The sequence below is a fragment of the Gossypium hirsutum genome, chromosome A08 (assembly GCF_007990345.1).
Source record: "Gossypium hirsutum isolate 1008001.06 chromosome A08, Gossypium_hirsutum_v2.1, whole genome shotgun sequence".
In the NCBI taxonomy this organism is placed as follows: Eukaryota; Viridiplantae; Streptophyta; class Magnoliopsida; order Malvales; family Malvaceae; genus Gossypium; species Gossypium hirsutum.
In genome coordinates this window covers 66,798,014-66,814,972 of record NC_053431.1, presented here as the reverse complement: position 1 = coordinate 66,814,972, position 16,959 = coordinate 66,798,014, and the positions used below count along the sequence as shown (strand labels likewise).

Here is a 16,959-nt window from a genome sequence, read left to right as displayed (position 1 = left end):
AGGACCAATAAGCAACAAAGAGCGAAAACCCAAAAAAAGAAAAAAAATCATATTTAAAGTGGAATAAAAACATAACCCAAAATGACATCAACTCACGATATATCATAAGCCGCCTTAGGGTCAACGAATGAGATCTAGCCACGTTAGTTGCGAGCTCGCGTCGCCACTTTGCTATCTAACATCGACTTCGTTGTGCTATCAAGGGAAGGACACGTGTCCTCCTTGTGATACAACACATTCGGTGACATAGGGCAAAATTACCGGTGCAGCCGGTAACTCCCTCTCTACCGTTCCCGCTAGGTATATAAGCAGACTTCTTGAAAACACTCACTGTCCTTTTTTTTTTTTCCCAAATCAAGTCATTTAAAAAAAAAACAAAAACAGTCAAAAGTAACGTTTTGCCTTTTGTATTGTGATTTTGAGGTTAGTAGCTTCTCTCTTTTTCTTTAAGCAGTAATTTCTTCTTCATTTTTTGTTGATATTGTAAATCATATCATGGGTTCCAACTTGCTTTGATCGATCACAAAAGCAGGAAAATTTACCGGTTTTTCATTTTCATTTGTAATTTGAAGTGATTACTGCTGTTTAAGTTGCTATGAAGTTTTAATTATGCTTAATCTGTTGCTCCGAACTTTATTTTTGTAATTGGAATTCAATTACACTGAATTTTTAATGCGTGTAATCTATTTGATACTCAAGTTCAATTAGAATTTAATTAGTAGTTCGTTTCGTGATGTAGGTCTCGTGATTGCTGATATGTTCTTTTAAGGTAGAAGGGTTTTAGGTTTTCAGTTATACATTCTTGGCTTAGTGACTTGGGTCCCAAAATTAGGGTTTTTATTCAGGGGGGTGTGTGGCTTTGGGAAGAAGGGGGAGTTCAGGAAGTTCGTTTCCTTAAAATTGTGGAGATTAAGCTTGGAAGGCTTATTGGATTTTTTATTTATTTATTTATTTTTGTGTTTTCAGTCTTGATTAATTTTGTCTTAGTGGAATAACGTTTGAAACGTTGTAACTTTTTTCTCTTGAAGCATGTGCAATTCGGATTCTAACTATTATTATCTGGTTTTTCTAGTATGCATTGCTTTTAGATCTCGGCGCAAATTGTTGAGGGCGTATTTGTTATCAGAAAGGCCTGGCTCTGGACAGCTATTTAAACTCCAGCCACCAGGGGGCAGTACATTCAATGGCACCTTCACGAGTAGCTGCAGGGTTAACTCAATCTTCCTCAAGTTCTGGAATTTTCTTCCAAGGAGATGGACAGTCCCAGGTTGTAGTTAACACTCGCTTGTGCTCACCTTATGAGAACTCATCTAATTCAATTCCTGGAACTGGGCATCCTAATCTGGCTCCTGTTTCGGGGGACATGAGCATTGCTGTCTTGAATAATGTGGCGAACTCAGGACCTAGTGTTGGGGCAAGTTCTTTTGTCAAAGATGCAAATTTGGCATTTTCAAGAGGTCCCCATTTGCAGAGAAGTGCTAGCATAAATGCAGATTCATATATGCGCCTGCCAGCATCGCCCATGTCGTTTTCTTCCACCAATATAAACATGTCAGGCTCATCGGGCATTGGTGGATCCTCTATTGGCCAGCATGGCTCACATCAAGACCCCAGCGTCCAACAAATGCAGCAGATTCAGCAGCTGCAGCAGGGGACCTCAAGTGCTTCATCTTTGCCCATTTCACAAACTGGGCAAGTTTCACTTACTATGGGTCCACGAGGCCCAGGGACTTTTGTGCAAGACCCTAATATTCTATCCCAGGTGCAGAAAAAAACTCGAGTAGATGTTAAGCAAGAAGACATTCTGCAGCAGCAGGTGTTGCAACAACTGCTGCAAAGACAGGATTCCATGCAGTTGCCAGGTCGAAACCCTCAATTACAAGCCTTGATCCAGCAGCAGAGACTTAGGCAACAACAAATGTTGCAGTCAATGCCGCCTTTGCAGAGAGCCCACTTGCAGCAACAAATGCAGTTGAGGCAGCAGTTGCAACAACAGGACATGCAGCAAGTAGCCTCAATAAAGCGTCCCTCTGATGGTGTATGTGCTCGCCGGCTAATGCAATACCTATATCATCAAAGCCAAAGGCCATCTGTGAGTTTATGTTTTTTAATTATTAACTGCATGGCAGAGTCTTGTATTTTAATTGTTTTAATTTAGCAGTTTCAATCCTATTGCATCTTTTTGTGTAATTCTGCTATCCCCTTATGCAGGCTCAATTTTCTTGTTGCAGTCGAAGTTATGTAATTTTTAACTTAGTGTAGAAATTTACTGTATGCTTTTATGCATGCTCTCTTTCTCGTTGTTGAAGTCTTGAGATAAACTATATTTAACTTAGTAATTGCAGAGGTTCAAAGTGTTTTGAATACTGTTACGCCTTATTGGATTTGTAGGATAATACCATTGCATATTGGAGGAAATTTGTGGCAGAATATTATTCTCCTCGTGCCAAGAAAAGGTGGTGTTTATCTTTGTATGATAATGTTGGGAGTCATGCACATGGCATTTTCCCTCAAGCAGCTATGGTTAGTCCTTTTGCTTCTTTTTTCTAGTTTTTAATGTGGGGAATTTACCATTTTTTTATGAAGTTTAGGCCTTTCTACTGCGATGTGCAGATTAGCGTGCATGCATTCTTCTGCATGAACAATATTCTGCATTACTTGGCTTCTTAAATTACATGCTTGTATTCTAATATGTAAAATTCTTATTTTATTTTATTTTTTTCAGGATACCTGGCAGTGTGATATTTGTGGGTCTAAATCTGGAAGAGCGTTTGGTAAAGATTAATGACTCTTTACTTTGTTCTAGAATGGAAATTCATCTTAGTTGATTTGGTAGAAAAAACTTTTTTGAAATTGGGTATGAGAAAAAGACATTCCTTGGTCTGTGTTTGTTAGAGAGTGCTATCTGCAGTAAATTCATTACCTTCTTTTCATTGATTTCAGTTTTATCACCTTCAGATTCCTGAGATTATAGAATATCATTTTTCTCTCTCCATGTTGACATATTGGATTGAAGAGGGAAATGCAATGTCTTGAATTTTTTGGGTTCTGGGCTTTAGTATTGTTTGTATTCTTTCACTTTAAAACTTTCAGGTAAGCTTTTTCGTTTATTGTTCTTTCAATTGAACAATAATAAATATACCAATGGCTTGAAATCAATATATATGGTTTCTCAACATTTTCTAGATTTACCTACTCTATAATTAATTCCCATATTCTGTCTCCCTAGTTTTAGAACATAGGCTTTGTAGCTGAGGCTTCTGTCTACTTTTCGCTTCAGTCATCTATAATTGTTCTTACAAGTTGGCACTAATACCCATATTTTGCGTAACTAGCTAGAGAACAAATGCCTTGTGCCTGTGGCTTCAATCTAATTTTTCATTTCAAAAATTCCTTCTAATCACTCTTGCATCTTAGCATTTGACCACTTGCTTGAATTTGACCTAGCTAATTACTCTGATGTTCACAGAGGCAACTTTTGAAGTTCTCCCCAGACTTAATGAAATCAAATTTGGGAGCGGAGTGATTGATGAGCTTCTGTTTTTGGATTTGCCTCGTGAATGTAGATTTCCTTCTGGAATAATGATGCTGGAATATGGAAAAGCAGTTCAGGAGAGTGTATACGAGCAGCTTCGTGTTGTTCGTCAGGGCCAGCTTCGTATCATATTCACTCAGGATTTAAAGGTTAACAGAAGGTTTTACATTTAGTAGTTGTTTTTGATGTAATTTATGATAACCTGTTGACTCTTTCTGTGTTGCAGATATTGTCCTGGGAGTTTTGTGCACGTAGACATGAAGAACTTTTGCCTCGTCGTTTAGTTACACCTCAGGTACTAAACTTTGCACATATAGCTCTAAATTATTGATGATTCCTGTGTAAATTAATTCTCGCTTCTTTCCTTTTTCTTTTTCTTTTACCAGAAATTTAATATCATTGCCATACTAAATGTTACCATGCAATTCGATTTATTTATGTTCCTTAAGATGATTTTCTTTTTATTTTTTGGTTGATAAATTCAATATAATTGTTATAATTATGTTTTATAGAACATATGGTTGTATTTGAGCTTTTAAAGAAGAAGAGTGTGCAAAAGTAGGATAATTGGAAGTTGTTAACATTGCGCCCATATTCATATTGCAAGTGACTTTAGTATAACTTGCCTTGTTTTCTTTACCTGGGTTTGCATGGCTTTGATACCATATCGGTGAAGAACAAGGGAAATGATGGGAATCAATGTTTAGAGGGAAAAACAGAAATAAACAGAAACAATTAGTGAGGATTTAGGGAGAGAACGAGAAGGAATCAATAAAAGGAGAAATCTCAATAACCAATATTTTAAAGCTCAAATATTCAGCATCTAAAACCTACTTGATACTAAAATAACATAATTTTTTTATAACCAAACCAAAACCTAAATAAACTGCAAAACATCAAGTTTAACCCCAAAAAACCAAGTACTTAAAACAGAAATAAGGCACTAATTAGTATAAAAAAACTTAAATACTTGTAAAGATTACAATCAAACCCGTAAAACATAAAACAATCTTAGATAACATAAAATATTTCCCCCTTCATAAATTTTACCGTGTAAACTGTTAAACTATCTTGCTTTGAGATAACAAACTCGGGACTAAACATTTCATTTAATTTGTGCAAGGGCTTTACTTTGTTAGAGGTGATTGATACTAATTGTTGGCCATGTGTATGGAATCTATAAGAAAGACGGATATGTAATATTACTTACTTTCAATGCCATGCTTGAATATTAGCGATATTTAAAATTCACACAAAAGAGAAATGGAGGAGCTTGAAGCTTTTTAACTGTGTGTTTGAGACCTGAGAATAAATGAGTTGAAAGGTTAGAAGAGTATAGTTAATAAAGTCTCTCTAAAATATTTGGGAGTGGAAAGGAAATTAGAGTAAACTAGAGAGTTTATATGCTTATTATGCCTTATCTCTATTTAAACCATTACTAGAATATATATTTTTTTAAGTTGGAAATGACTGCAATTAAGATCCTAAGTGGAATACTTAGTTCAACTCTTCGAATAGGAGGGTAAAATAGGAGGTTAGTTTAGTCCACAAGTAGTGTAAACCTTTACTTCATTTCAGTCTGCTTTCCCTTAGTCCCTTTCTATCCAAACACGCCTTAACTGTAGCTCTGAATCCGTTGGTCATGTTAAGGAGAGTAGAATAGAAATCCTAAAATGGTGTTATCCAGTTTACATGTACCTTTAAGAGAAGGCCAAAGATGTAAATTGTTTTTTTCGCTTTCATTTTAGTCCTTTAATTCTAAAACTGCATGCCTTTGGTTTGTATAAGAGTTTCCTCTTTTGATGTAAGAGGTTCTCTTTAATTATTCTGGAAAAAATAAAATAAAATAAAATGAAAACATTTGGGTTTTCCATTTCCTGATCATTTGTTCATTTTGTTTGAAGTTCTTTAAAGACATGATATAACTTGTACTTGTATACCATTCAGGTAAATCAGTTACTTCAGGTGGCACAAAAATGCCAGAGCACAATTTGCGAAGGTGGATCTGAGGGGGTTTCTCAGGAGGACTTGCAAACGAACAGCAATATGTGTGTTGATCATACAAGCGTCTCAAATGTCAAATTCTTTTATTCCATGAATTGATGTATTTACTTATCCGGTTCCTTCGGTTAGAGCCCTTAATATTTTAAGCAAATAAGTTGCTCCAAGTCATTACTTGAGAAACCTTAGAAATATGAAAGCCCTTGTGATATCTTATGTGGTTGTAAGCTAGAGGGACACAACCCATAGAGTGTTTTTTCAGGGTCTTGAAATAGCAAGTAACTTTTTGTTACAGGAGTATTGAGTGGATAGGTCCTTTAATTAGTGAAGGTTTTTATTTTCGGTTTGCATGTTGCTCAGGATCTATTACCTGGTCATTAGAATTTTGCTGATGCAACATTGATTGCTTTCTCCCAGGGTTCTGACTGGTGGACGTCAGCTTGTGAAGAGTTTGGAGTTACAGTCACTGAATGACTTGGGTTTTTCAAAGAGATATGTGAGATGTTTGCAGGTACAGTTTAGCTTTGTGCATTTAAAATCTGGTAAATCAGTATTCATTTTCTGCTTTTGGATTTCCTTACAGTTTTCATATAATTTGTCATAGATTGCTGAGGTTGTCAATAGCATGAAAGATCTGATGGATTTTTGTCGAGAACACAAGTTTGGGCCAATTGGTAAGTTTTATATTTGCGTTTCTGACCTCTGGGATTTTGATGTTTCTATTCAGTTGGCTGGTATGTGAAATCAGAAGAGGGGAAGAAAAGAGAGGGGGGGGATATAACCTTTGATTCTAACCACCTGCTTGCTTAACACAATATGTGCAGGGGGCTTGAGAAACTATCCTAAACATGCCACTGCAGCCAAGCTCCAAATGCAGGAAATGGAGCAGCTAGCAAATGCTCAGGGTCAGCCAACTAATAGGAATACCCACAACAAACTGATGGCATTGCATCCTGGAATAAACAATCCAATGGGCAGCAGCAATCACATTGCTGGTGGAGGAGCCTCAAGTGGTTCAGCTCAAGCTGCTTTGGCACTTACTAACCACTGGAATCTGCTCTGTAGGCAGAATTCAATTAATTCAAGCCCTAACTCACATCATCAGGAAGCTTTGTCTTCCTTCAATAATTCTGTTCATAGTCCATCAAATTTCCAAGGGTCTGTGGCCTTGTTACCAGGATCGATGCAGTCCCTGCCTGTTAGTGGCCTATCAAGCCCCAATTTAGCAGCTCACCAGCATACAGCCAGCACTAATGACTTAATAAAACAGAACCACCCAGAGTCTTCTCAGGATAACGAGGTTTTACAACAACAAATGATCCACCGGCTACTCAATGAGATGTCTAATAACAATACGGGAGGTCAACAGCAATCCTTGAGTGGGCATAATGGGACTGGAAGTGAGGGAAGAAATGGAGTATGCTTTGGAAGTAATGCCCCTGCTTCTGCTGTAGCTACCTCTAATGTATCAGGAGGTGTTGCAGGCCCTGCACCAAGTCAAAGCAACAGTTTTAAAGCTGCTTCAAACAGCGACTCTTCAGCTACTGGTGGCAACAATGTATTCAAGCGGGGAGCACCAGATTTGCTTCAGAATCATCTCCATTTCCAGGATGATATAGTTCCAGATATAGCTCATGAGTTTACAGAAAGTGGTTTTTTTAACAGTGACCTTGACGATGAGCAAGGTTATGGGTGGAAGGCATAAGTAAACGTGGTTTGGCTCAACACCAATTAAAAATGGCTTCTGATGGGCGAGTATTGGCAAATCGTTGTACAGAAATTTTGAAATAGCTGCGCTTTTCTTCTCTATTGTTTTTCTCTTCTCTGGCTTCTTTTAACATGCCATCCCTGTGACACCACTAGCTTTGTTCTGCAGTAGGTATATAGTGATCTTTTTCCTTTCTGACTCCTTTATTTTCCAAGCTTTTCCAGTTTTCAAGTCTTGCAAGTGTAATCTACTGAACGAACTTGAGAACAGATTTCATTCTCTCATAATATGATATATTACATGTTTCATCGGACTGTGTTTATGATTCATTCCGTGTATTGTCAATGGAGCTGGCAAATTGGGGCTTACTCAGAGCCCTGAATTGTATGGCTTCGGATTTTTTCGGCTCTTTCAAAATAGTTCTTTTAGTTCGATTTTTTTCATATTTGGGCTCATGGGTGGGCTATAACAAATTTAACTTATAAAAAACATAAATAATATATATTTAATAAAATTAATTTATGAAATAATTGAAGTGGATGTGAATTTTAGTATTCTATGATATTATATGAATTATTAAAAATATAAACTATATATTTAATAAAATTATTTTATATAAAATAATTAAAATGGAAGTGAAATTAAAATTTTGTGATATTATATGAATTAACTTAAATATATTTTATTGTGAATAACTTTTTATCTTTCTTACTAAATTTTCATTGAATAATGATGTTTATTATAACATCATACACCAAACTTGATCATCAAATTCAAGTATGGAGCATCACGAGTCAAATTGTTAAAATGTCTGTGGTTGAAAACGAACTTAATATAATACAGCGATACTTTACAAGATTTAGGACTCAAGTAAATAGTTGTTTGTGAAAGCTTAAAAAATACCCATAAGCTTAAATGAAATTTTCCTATCGAGTTACTGCTCAGGCGGTAATTTAAAAACTCAACTCAAAATAATCCGATAACAATTAGTCATATTTAATAATAAGCCGGCACTACAAATATAGAAAATATTATTTTCAAAATACAATTTGATGCCTCTCAAATGGTGGCATCTAACGATTGTCATAATATCCCCAACAAATACATGTCACACACGAAAAACAAAAAAACGCCCACAAATGCGCTCTAATCTGGTTGTTTCCTTGCTACTACCACATTCAACCTACGACCTAAAAAGAAGGAAAAACTAGGTAAGTTCGTGAGAACTTAGTGAGTTCCTAGGAAATATAATCCTACAATAAAATATCATCAAACATTAAAAGATTAGACTCAAACTGATAGACTAGCACACCCATATTTGGCGAATACAACTCTCTCTGATCTGAAGAATCCGCTGGCGTATACTATCAAGATCAGACTCAACCTATTGACGGACACTATTTGTTAGGAAACTCACATATGACGAACACTAGCACAATTGCTCTACATGTACGCCATTTTCGCGGACTACCTTTATATAACTGTTGGATATACTGTTTACATTTAATGCTACACTTATTACTTTACACATATACACCTTTTTTCTCACGTACTCCATTCCTTGTGCTAGCTTCTAATCCTAGATCCAAAGAACCATTTTGTATGTATCTTCATCACTTATCAAATTTGTTTATCGGTTATAACCTCCATAACCCCTAACATTCCTCCTCGTTTTCGAACACGCACGCGTTCCCCTGCAAGATCAGGTTTTTACTAGTCACATTTTGCACCAGAATGTCATACCGAAAGCAAAACATTTTATATTGTGTCTTCTTTTCATCATCATAGGCAACATTCCTCCCTTGCCTCCTTACACCAACTTGGATACGAAGTTTGTGCACCAAGAAAGGAGCATTTAAACTATGTATATACTAGATTTCTAGATTTATGTAACTCTATTATTTCCCACGACTGTGTATATTCATTGTTCCATTAGATTGTTCCTTTGAAATTAAATTTAAATAGCCCTTAAAAATATAAAAATAACAAAAAATATACTATTTTCATTTTTAAAAAAACAATAAACTTAAAAAACTATATAAAATTCTTATTTAAATTACCTAAACATATTTCTCAAAAATTTTTCTCAAGTTTTAAATAAGAATTTTTTTTTACTTCTTTTGCTATATTTTAAAGTAATTTAAATAAAAATTTTATTTAATTTTTTATGTTTATTGTTTTTAAAAAAAATAAAAAAATTTATTTAATTTTAATTTTAAAATGAGACAAACCTAATCGGCAAATAAATCATAATGTTAAAAGCATTTAATCGCCGGCACTCATGATAACTCCCTTTTCATCCAATCTTTAACTTTTTATATAATCACACCGTAAATAACAGCAGCACACCCAAAATAAATTATTTTTTTAAATTAACCGATGATTGTCCTATTATGAAGGATAATGCCACCAATGTCGACAGTAGCACCAAAATTCACTGTTCAAAAGGAGTATTTTTTTATTTTACAAATGAGATACATTTGTTAATAATTAATTTATTTAAATTATTTTGAAAAAAGCCCCAAGATAAATATTATGTGGCAAGTAATGCACGGTAGCAATACCAAACCAAATACGTAGGGTCCTAAGCTAAAATTATTTAAAATTATAACGGAAGGACTTGCCTCATTCCTACTGCGACCTTAGTCTACCTCATCGCGATGCTTAAAAATAGCTAGCTTGCATATGAACTTAGCAAGAAAAGAAGATAATGTTGACAAGACATCTTTATTTTCTCTCCTTTATTTTTCTTTTTTTGAAGCCCACATACTAAACTTGCTCAGATATGAGTTCAAAGATCTCCAATGACGCTCCAAATATATGAAATAATTTAAAAAGAACAAGAAAAAGGCATCACGTAAACAGTAATTTTCCATGTTCCTCGAATAAAACGTGGTCATCAATTGCCTCCCACTTGTCTCTTCCATGAGTCTTCCACAATCAACTCATCAACTCCCCAGTCTTCATAACTGAAATGTTTTATCAAATGTTAATCCATCAGATACGCTAAAAAGAAAGCGAGTAAACAAAGGCATGAATGATCACAATCACCAAATGTCACCCCACCCCTGTTTCCCTCCTTTACTTTCCACTCTTCCCCCAAAGTTCAAAGCAAAACTACCATACAAGGGCCTGATGTTCCATTGATCTTTACATAGGACACAATTTTTATTTTTCACGACAAAATCTCACCTCCCACCAGGCAAGTACCGACGAATGGTGAAGGGGATTTTCCGCTCCCGAAGCTCCTTCATGGCAATCTAAACAAACAAAATAAATAGAGTCAGCAATGTAATATTAGGCAGTTGGAAAAATGAAATGGAGTATTCTCACCAAACATGTAATGTAGATCAGAAAGAGAAGGAAAGTGACTACAAGCAACTTGCGTATAAGTTTAAAATTGTCAAAGCCAAGCATGAGATATTAGAAACAAAGTGGGTGAACGGAATAAAGAAGATAGAACCAGGAAAAGCAACTGCTAAAATGAGAAAAACAAGGAAAAGCACATGATTGAAATTGAATCAACAATGCTTTCAAACTGAACAAGACACAAAATGAGAATAAAACCAGGGCCAAATTTGTTGTTCATTTGATTAAGGAATTATGATATTGGATGCTTGCCTATCACATTCCCTGAGCAAAGAGTTGAACAAGCTACATGCTGCAACTGGTCAATATCACAGAACTAAACAAGATACAAGGGATCACTTTGAATGTTGTTGGCAGTGTTGTGTGTGCAAGTATTTATATATAGATTGATTAACTATTATTATATAAATTAGATTATAGCACACTCACAGTTTGGGCGAAAAAAAGTTTATATAATAAATATATATTAGAAGTTTATATAAAAATCAAATGAAGTTTTAGTTGAAATGGTAAAGTTAAAGATTTAATATTCATTATGTTTTAGATTCAAATCTTACCATGTGCGAGTTCTTATTGATTTTATTTTAAAAAATCATATGTATACAAACAAAATCACCCTCATAATAATATAACTTACATTTGGGTAATACGAATGGAAAACTTCTTCAACAGAGCTACATAATACCCTCCAAAGCCAAGTTGAAGAAATAGTAATCTCTCAATAGTTACTTTTATGGGTGCGGCTGGTTGGGTGAAAAAGTAGAGAGATGAGAGGAGGGAGTGAAAAACTGGAAAGAAAGTAATTTTTTAGTGTACTTGGTTGGGAAGAAAAGCAAGAGGAAAGAAAATAGGAAAGGTGATCATTTTTGCTCCTAATGCATAAAAATCAATCATCCCAAATTGAAATGATGAGAAGAGAGAAACTGAGAGGGATGTGTAATGTTAGTTCAAAATTATGTATTTTCCAAATGTTTTATTTTCTTTACTTCCAATTTTCAACTCTACCAAGCAATGGCTGGAAAAAAAAATAATTTTCTTTTCATTTTTCCATCTCTCGTAACAAGCACACCCATGGAAAGAACAATTATGTTTTTCATCCTTCTAGTTTTCCACCCCTTCAATTTTCCATCCTTCCAATTTTCTTTCCACCCTACCAAGCACAACATTTAGCACTGCTTCTTGAAAATTACTGTAGAAATATGCTTTTGAAAAGTGTGTTTTAAAATTTCAAGTGTTAGCATTGTTATCAAAAGTGATGTGAAAGGTTTTAATGTCAATTTTAGACACAATTTTGTAAAGTAAAAATATGTTAATTAAAATGATTTTCAAATTCGTTAATATTATGATATATCACATATCATATTTAAATAAATTTAAGCAATTAATATAAATTGTTTTTAAAATTTAGTTTCAATATATAAATAATATTTGTTATATTTAATTCACATACATAACTTCTATAAAATAATAAAAGTTTCATAAGTAGAAAAATAATTGAATCAAATGCAAAGTATCTTACTTCCCCATTCTTTATTATTAATTATTATTATCACAATTCTCTACAAATCATCAGCCAAACATGAATATGGAAGCCCAGTTTCCTATACAATGTAAAAACTCATTTACAGCAATAAATAAACAAGATGAAATAGAGAACCCAATGTTCATTTTATGCATATCGATACTCAGAACTTGTATTGTCAAAAGCAGCAATCTCAAATAAGTATTCGACAGGTTTAATGGCAAGCTAACCCACAGTTTTATCAACTTTCTATATAGAAGAATATAATAAAGAAGCAGTGCAAGACAGGAAATGTAGTAAAAAATTTAGGCTTACCTCAAGCGGGTCAGTCTCACCCTCCAGCTCAACCATTACTGGTGCATTCATGCTGCTCAGAAGAAAAGGTTAAAGCATTGGAAACGCAATAAAAGGATCTAAAGCTTATTAAATTCACCTGATTTGCAGGGCACGTGTACCCAAGATTCTAGCACGCTCATATTTGGTCATGTACTTTGATGTTTTGCGACTAATTTTGTCATTAGCATCTTCGTCTTCTTTTTCTTCAGTTTCAACCAGATCAACAGGAACATCGTCATTGTTATTGTTTTCCACCTCCTCCTCGGCTCCTTCCTGTCCATCCAAAAAAAAAGACAACAATTCATTAGACAGCAAATAACCTCATTGCTCACGTGGAATTTCTGTTTTGAAAACAATGTAAAGTATTTTTTTAAGAAAACGAAATTGGATTCTCACTTCAATCTCAGGCTCTGGTGGCTCATCCTCATATCTGTAGCAACAATTTCAGCAATACAGGCTTAAGTTTTTGGGAATCAAAACACAGAGTCAAAATGCTGTAATTTCAACAATAAAGACAACAGCAAACCAGAGATGAGGCAAACACTTCACCCTCAGTTCGGTTGCTTAGAAAAGTATGGGTTCCAAAGAGAAAAATACCCTTTCCCAACGAGAAAATCAAGAAAAAAAACCATTGGTTTCCCAAGATTCCTTAACGATAGAAAAAGAAAATAAAAGGCCCAGTTCTGGGATTGCCTTTATTTATCCGAACTTCAACAGAAACTAACTACAAACTCCAATCGTCGCAATCGATAAAGAAAAAATGAAAACAGAGAAAGAGAGAGAACCCCATGTCCATGTCATTATAATCGTCGTCCGCCATTGTTGATTTGTAAAAGCAACTTTGATAAGTGTTTATTCTTGAGGGTTCTTGGGCGAAGCTTTACTTCTTTTCCAAAGCCCTAATCAGAACATTTATGTCAAATAATTCTTCATACTTATAGCCGAATTAAAAGTTAAAACTCGTTTAACTTTTGACCAAAAAAGCCGTTTAACTTAATTAAGAATAAGGCCCTGAGATTTCTTAAAATATCATTTATTGCCCTTGGCTTCTATGAAAATTGCCCATGCACCCGTTTTCAGGTCAGTTTGGTATTGTTAACAATGGATTTTTTGAAAATCTCGGTTTGGACTGTGTGAAAAAGTGCAATTTATTAATTTTGGTATTAATATAAAAAATTGCGGTGGTCTATTTTATATATTATATTGAAAATTTAAAAATAAATAATATTTAAATAAATTAATATAATCATACATAAAAAAAATATTTTAAATACTTTTTAATAATTAATAAATTATTTGTATATTTAATTATAAACAAAATATTTTAAAAGTTTAAATATAATAATGAATAATATTTAAATAATTTATTATAATAATATATATAATTAAATTACTCTAAATTTTTAAATACATTTTAAATAATTAATACAAATAATGATATTATAATAATTTGCACTTCAAAGCACAAAAAAAAAATCAAAAAGTTAAAAAATAGCTAAACTCAACTTTTGCAGTCCACACACTTCTAGCTTCAAGAATCAATGTTTGACATTGTTTTTGGGTTAAAAAACACTTTTTCACCCTTAAAAGTAATGTCAAACAAACTTACACCACGTTTGGCTGAGGTGAATGAAATAGGACTGTAATGGAATAGAATTGAAAGCAGTAATTCTATAACACCCCTAACTTGTATTTGTCGCCAGAATAGGGTTTCAGAGCATTACCAGAACATTTAGAATATTTTTCAATTAATTTACGTAAATTACTATTCATTTATCAAGATAATTTATAATGTCCCTTGATTGGGCCCTCGAGACCCAATACGAGTATTAGAATCGAGTCGGGACTTAATCGAGACCACTAAAAATTTTTCGCGACTTTTAAAAATTTTTCCAAGGTGTAGGGCTCACACGCCCTGTAACACCCCTCACCCGTATCCAACGTCAGGATAGGGTTCGAGGCGTTAACGGACTTAAACATTCACAACAACACATAACATATTACCAACCATGCATGGCAAACAAGCATATGCACATCACCAATATCTAACATAACACAAATAGCTAGATTTATAAGTCAGAATCATTAGCTCACTAAAGACCAATATATTTGGCCAAATTATAATAACACATGTTATAAAACTAGGTCTCTATACATGCCACTCACTTGATAATTCTAGCATATGTGTTTATACTGTCAAGGTATTGGCTTAATAGTGTGATACTGCCACCGACGATCTCCAACCCTGAGCTAACCTAACAACACTAAAAGAAATGGAAAGGAGGGGGTAAGCTTTACGCTTAGTAAGTTCGCATGAAATAATAATAAGCAATTTACTAACATGCTTTCCATAGTAAAACTAACCCAATTGTACATTTACACATGTTCTGGTTAAGCTGCTTTCTTGAGTCATAGTCACTAAATCATTTATATCTGGAGTTACGGAACTCCAAATTAAGATCTGTAAATTTTACCAGAAACTAGACTCATATATCCTTCCATTGTAAAATTTTCAGAATTTTTGGTCCAGCCAATAAGTACAGTTTATTATTCAAAGTCTCCCCTGTTTCGCTGTTTAACAGCTTTGACCTTTCTTCACTAAAATTTATTTATCTTATAGTACGAGACTCGAATAATATTCCTGTTTGTTTCTATTAAAATTAGACTCATAAAATATTCTAATAATATAAATTATAACCCATAATTATTTTTATACAATTTTTAACAATTTTTCCAAGTCAGAACAAGGGATCTCGAATTCATTCTGACACTATCTCACAAAAATTAGAATATCATATAATATACAACTCTTTTGCTTCCCCTGTTTCCTTTATATGAAAATAGACTCATTAAGATTTAATTCCATAATTTATTTGAAATTTAATTCAACTTACAACAATTTTTGGTGAATTTTCAAAGTCATACAACTGCTGCTGTCCAACACTGTTTTACTACTAAAATTCACTCTTACATAATTTCACTTAATCCATTTTGTCTTATCGAAGTTCACTCAAATATCGAGCATATTGCTAAAAATTTTCTTAAACATATACCTACACTTATTCATCATATAATCATGTTCACATGTATTTTTACTTAATCGATTTTCCCGTTGAACTCTTCGAAATAATAACTGATACTCAGTTGCCTGCACATATTTTCACACTTGTAGCCAAAGCTATCTGGTACGCATAGTAGCCTGCACTTTGTACTACACATACGACAAATTATCCGGTACTCGTAGTAGCCTGCTAGTACTACACACATGACCTAACCATCTGATACACGTAGTAGCCTGCACTTAGCACTACACACGTGATCGAAGTTATTGGGTACGCATAGTAGCCTGCACTTAGTACTACATATGCGACCAATTATCCGGTACACATAGTAGCCTGCACTTAGTACTACACACGTGACCTCACAATAGATCATTCGCATCGTTTCTATTCCGAAGGCTCAACCGGGAAATTCCTCACTTTCCAACATGTTACAATTTATTCATAGTCCTTTTTCAATTTGCAATTTACAACAAATAATCATTCTATAGGCAGCCACATTTCATATGATAACAAAATATAATAAAATAAAAAGAATCGAGAAATTATTTGCGTACAAACTTACCTTGGATCCAGAAATGACAATTTACCATTCTAGTCCATAACCTTGTATTTTCCCAATTTAAGCCCAAATCTCGAATTCCTTGATCTATAATATCACATTTAGCCTACTAATTAGTTACACTGTTCATATGGGTCTAAAAATCATATTTTTACAAATTTGTATTTTGACCCCTAAACTTTTACATATTTGCACTTTTGCCCAAGGTTTTGAAATTAAACTTCTTCCTATTTTCTTATGTTTTATGACATGCTGATCATTTGTCCCTTCTATGGCAACATCAAATTCTCACTCTAACATGTACTTATGAACATTAGGTATTTTTACCGATTATACCGTTTTACTCGTTTTCACTTAAAATCGCTTAGCAAAAGTTGTTTAACACAATTTCAAGCTTCATATTCTACCATTAAAAATCAAAATACATGCATATCATTCATGGGTAAATTTTTAAACATAAATCCTAGCTCAAAATAATGGTAGAAATGAGCAGATCATGTTACCAGGATTTCAAAAATATATAGAACATTACAAACGGAGCTCAGAATCACTTACTATTAAGCTTGGAAGCTTGGCCAAACCCTAACCATGGCTGCTCTTGGTACATTCTGCTGTAGCAAGAAGAAAGGGACACATTTGGAGTTTAAAATTTGTCTTTTAATTCATTTTACCCCTAAATGACCAAAATGCCCTTTTTACTATTCTTTCAAAATTTACCCAATCAAGGCCATTTTTGTCCAAAAAGTTATACAATGGTTTAATTATCATTTAAGAACCTCCCATTTAAAATTTCATAACAATTTGATACCTCTAACATGTAGAACTCAACTTTTGCACTTTTTACAATTTAGTCCTTTTTACTAAATT

At 33.9% G+C, this 16,959-nt stretch overlaps 2 protein-coding genes across 3 annotated transcripts; one reads left to right on the top strand and one right to left on the bottom strand.

Annotated features, from left to right (window-relative positions):
• Positions 1-302: 302 nt before the first annotated feature.
• LOC107909080 (probable transcriptional regulator SLK2) lies at positions 303-7,552 on the top strand. The gene is made up of 10 exons (XM_041074709.1): positions 303-423; positions 1,073-2,092; positions 2,392-2,523; positions 2,726-2,774; positions 3,470-3,684; positions 3,762-3,830; positions 5,483-5,583; positions 5,954-6,047; positions 6,141-6,210; positions 6,361-7,552. The coding sequence occupies exons 2-10, from the start codon at positions 1,184-1,186 to the stop codon at positions 7,239-7,241; spliced, it is 2,520 nt and encodes an 839-aa protein (XP_040930643.1). The 5' UTR covers positions 303-423; positions 1,073-1,183; the 3' UTR covers positions 7,242-7,552.
• A 2,400-nt stretch (positions 7,553-9,952) lies between these two features.
• LOC107909149 (DNA-directed RNA polymerases II and V subunit 6B) lies at positions 9,953-13,443 on the bottom strand. Of its 2 annotated transcripts, none has more exons than XM_016836627.2 (6): positions 13,257-13,443; positions 12,868-12,901; positions 12,569-12,744; positions 12,451-12,502; positions 10,437-10,504; positions 9,953-10,213 (listed from the first exon to the last, which is right to left on the bottom strand). In XM_016836627.2, exons 1-6 carry the CDS (start codon positions 13,289-13,291, stop codon positions 10,144-10,146), a joined length of 435 nt encoding a protein of 144 aa, XP_016692116.1. In that variant the 5' UTR covers positions 13,292-13,443; the 3' UTR covers positions 9,953-10,143. The 2 variants fall into 2 exon arrangements, with proteins under 2 accessions (XP_016692116.1, XP_040930642.1); XM_041074708.1 differs by having other exon boundaries at positions 13,069-13,383.
• Between the last annotated feature and the right edge of the window lie 3,516 nt (positions 13,444-16,959).

Bases quoted from the DNA above. Each gene is read 5' to 3' on its own strand.
- LOC107909080 (XM_041074709.1), top strand. From the start codon at position 1,184: ATGGCACCTTCACGAGTAGCTGCAGGGTTAACTCAATCTTCCTCAAGT. The intron at 2,524-2,725 runs GTTAGTCCTTTT...TATTTTTTTCAG, and splicing joins TTTTCCCTCAAGCAGCTATG to GATACCTGGCAGTGTGATAT. The intron at 6,211-6,360 runs GTAAGTTTTATA...CAATATGTGCAG, and splicing joins ACACAAGTTTGGGCCAATTG to GGGGCTTGAGAAACTATCCT.
- LOC107909149 (XM_016836627.2), bottom strand. From the start codon at position 13,291: ATGGCGGACGACGATTATAATGACATGGACATGGG. The intron at 12,745-12,867 runs GTGAGAATCCAA...TTGGATGGACAG, and splicing joins CACCAGAGCCTGAGATTGAA to GAAGGAGCCGAGGAGGAGGT. The intron at 10,505-12,450 runs GTAAGCCTAAAT...TTGTTTGTTTAG, and splicing joins GTGAGACTGACCCGCTTGAG to ATTGCCATGAAGGAGCTTCG.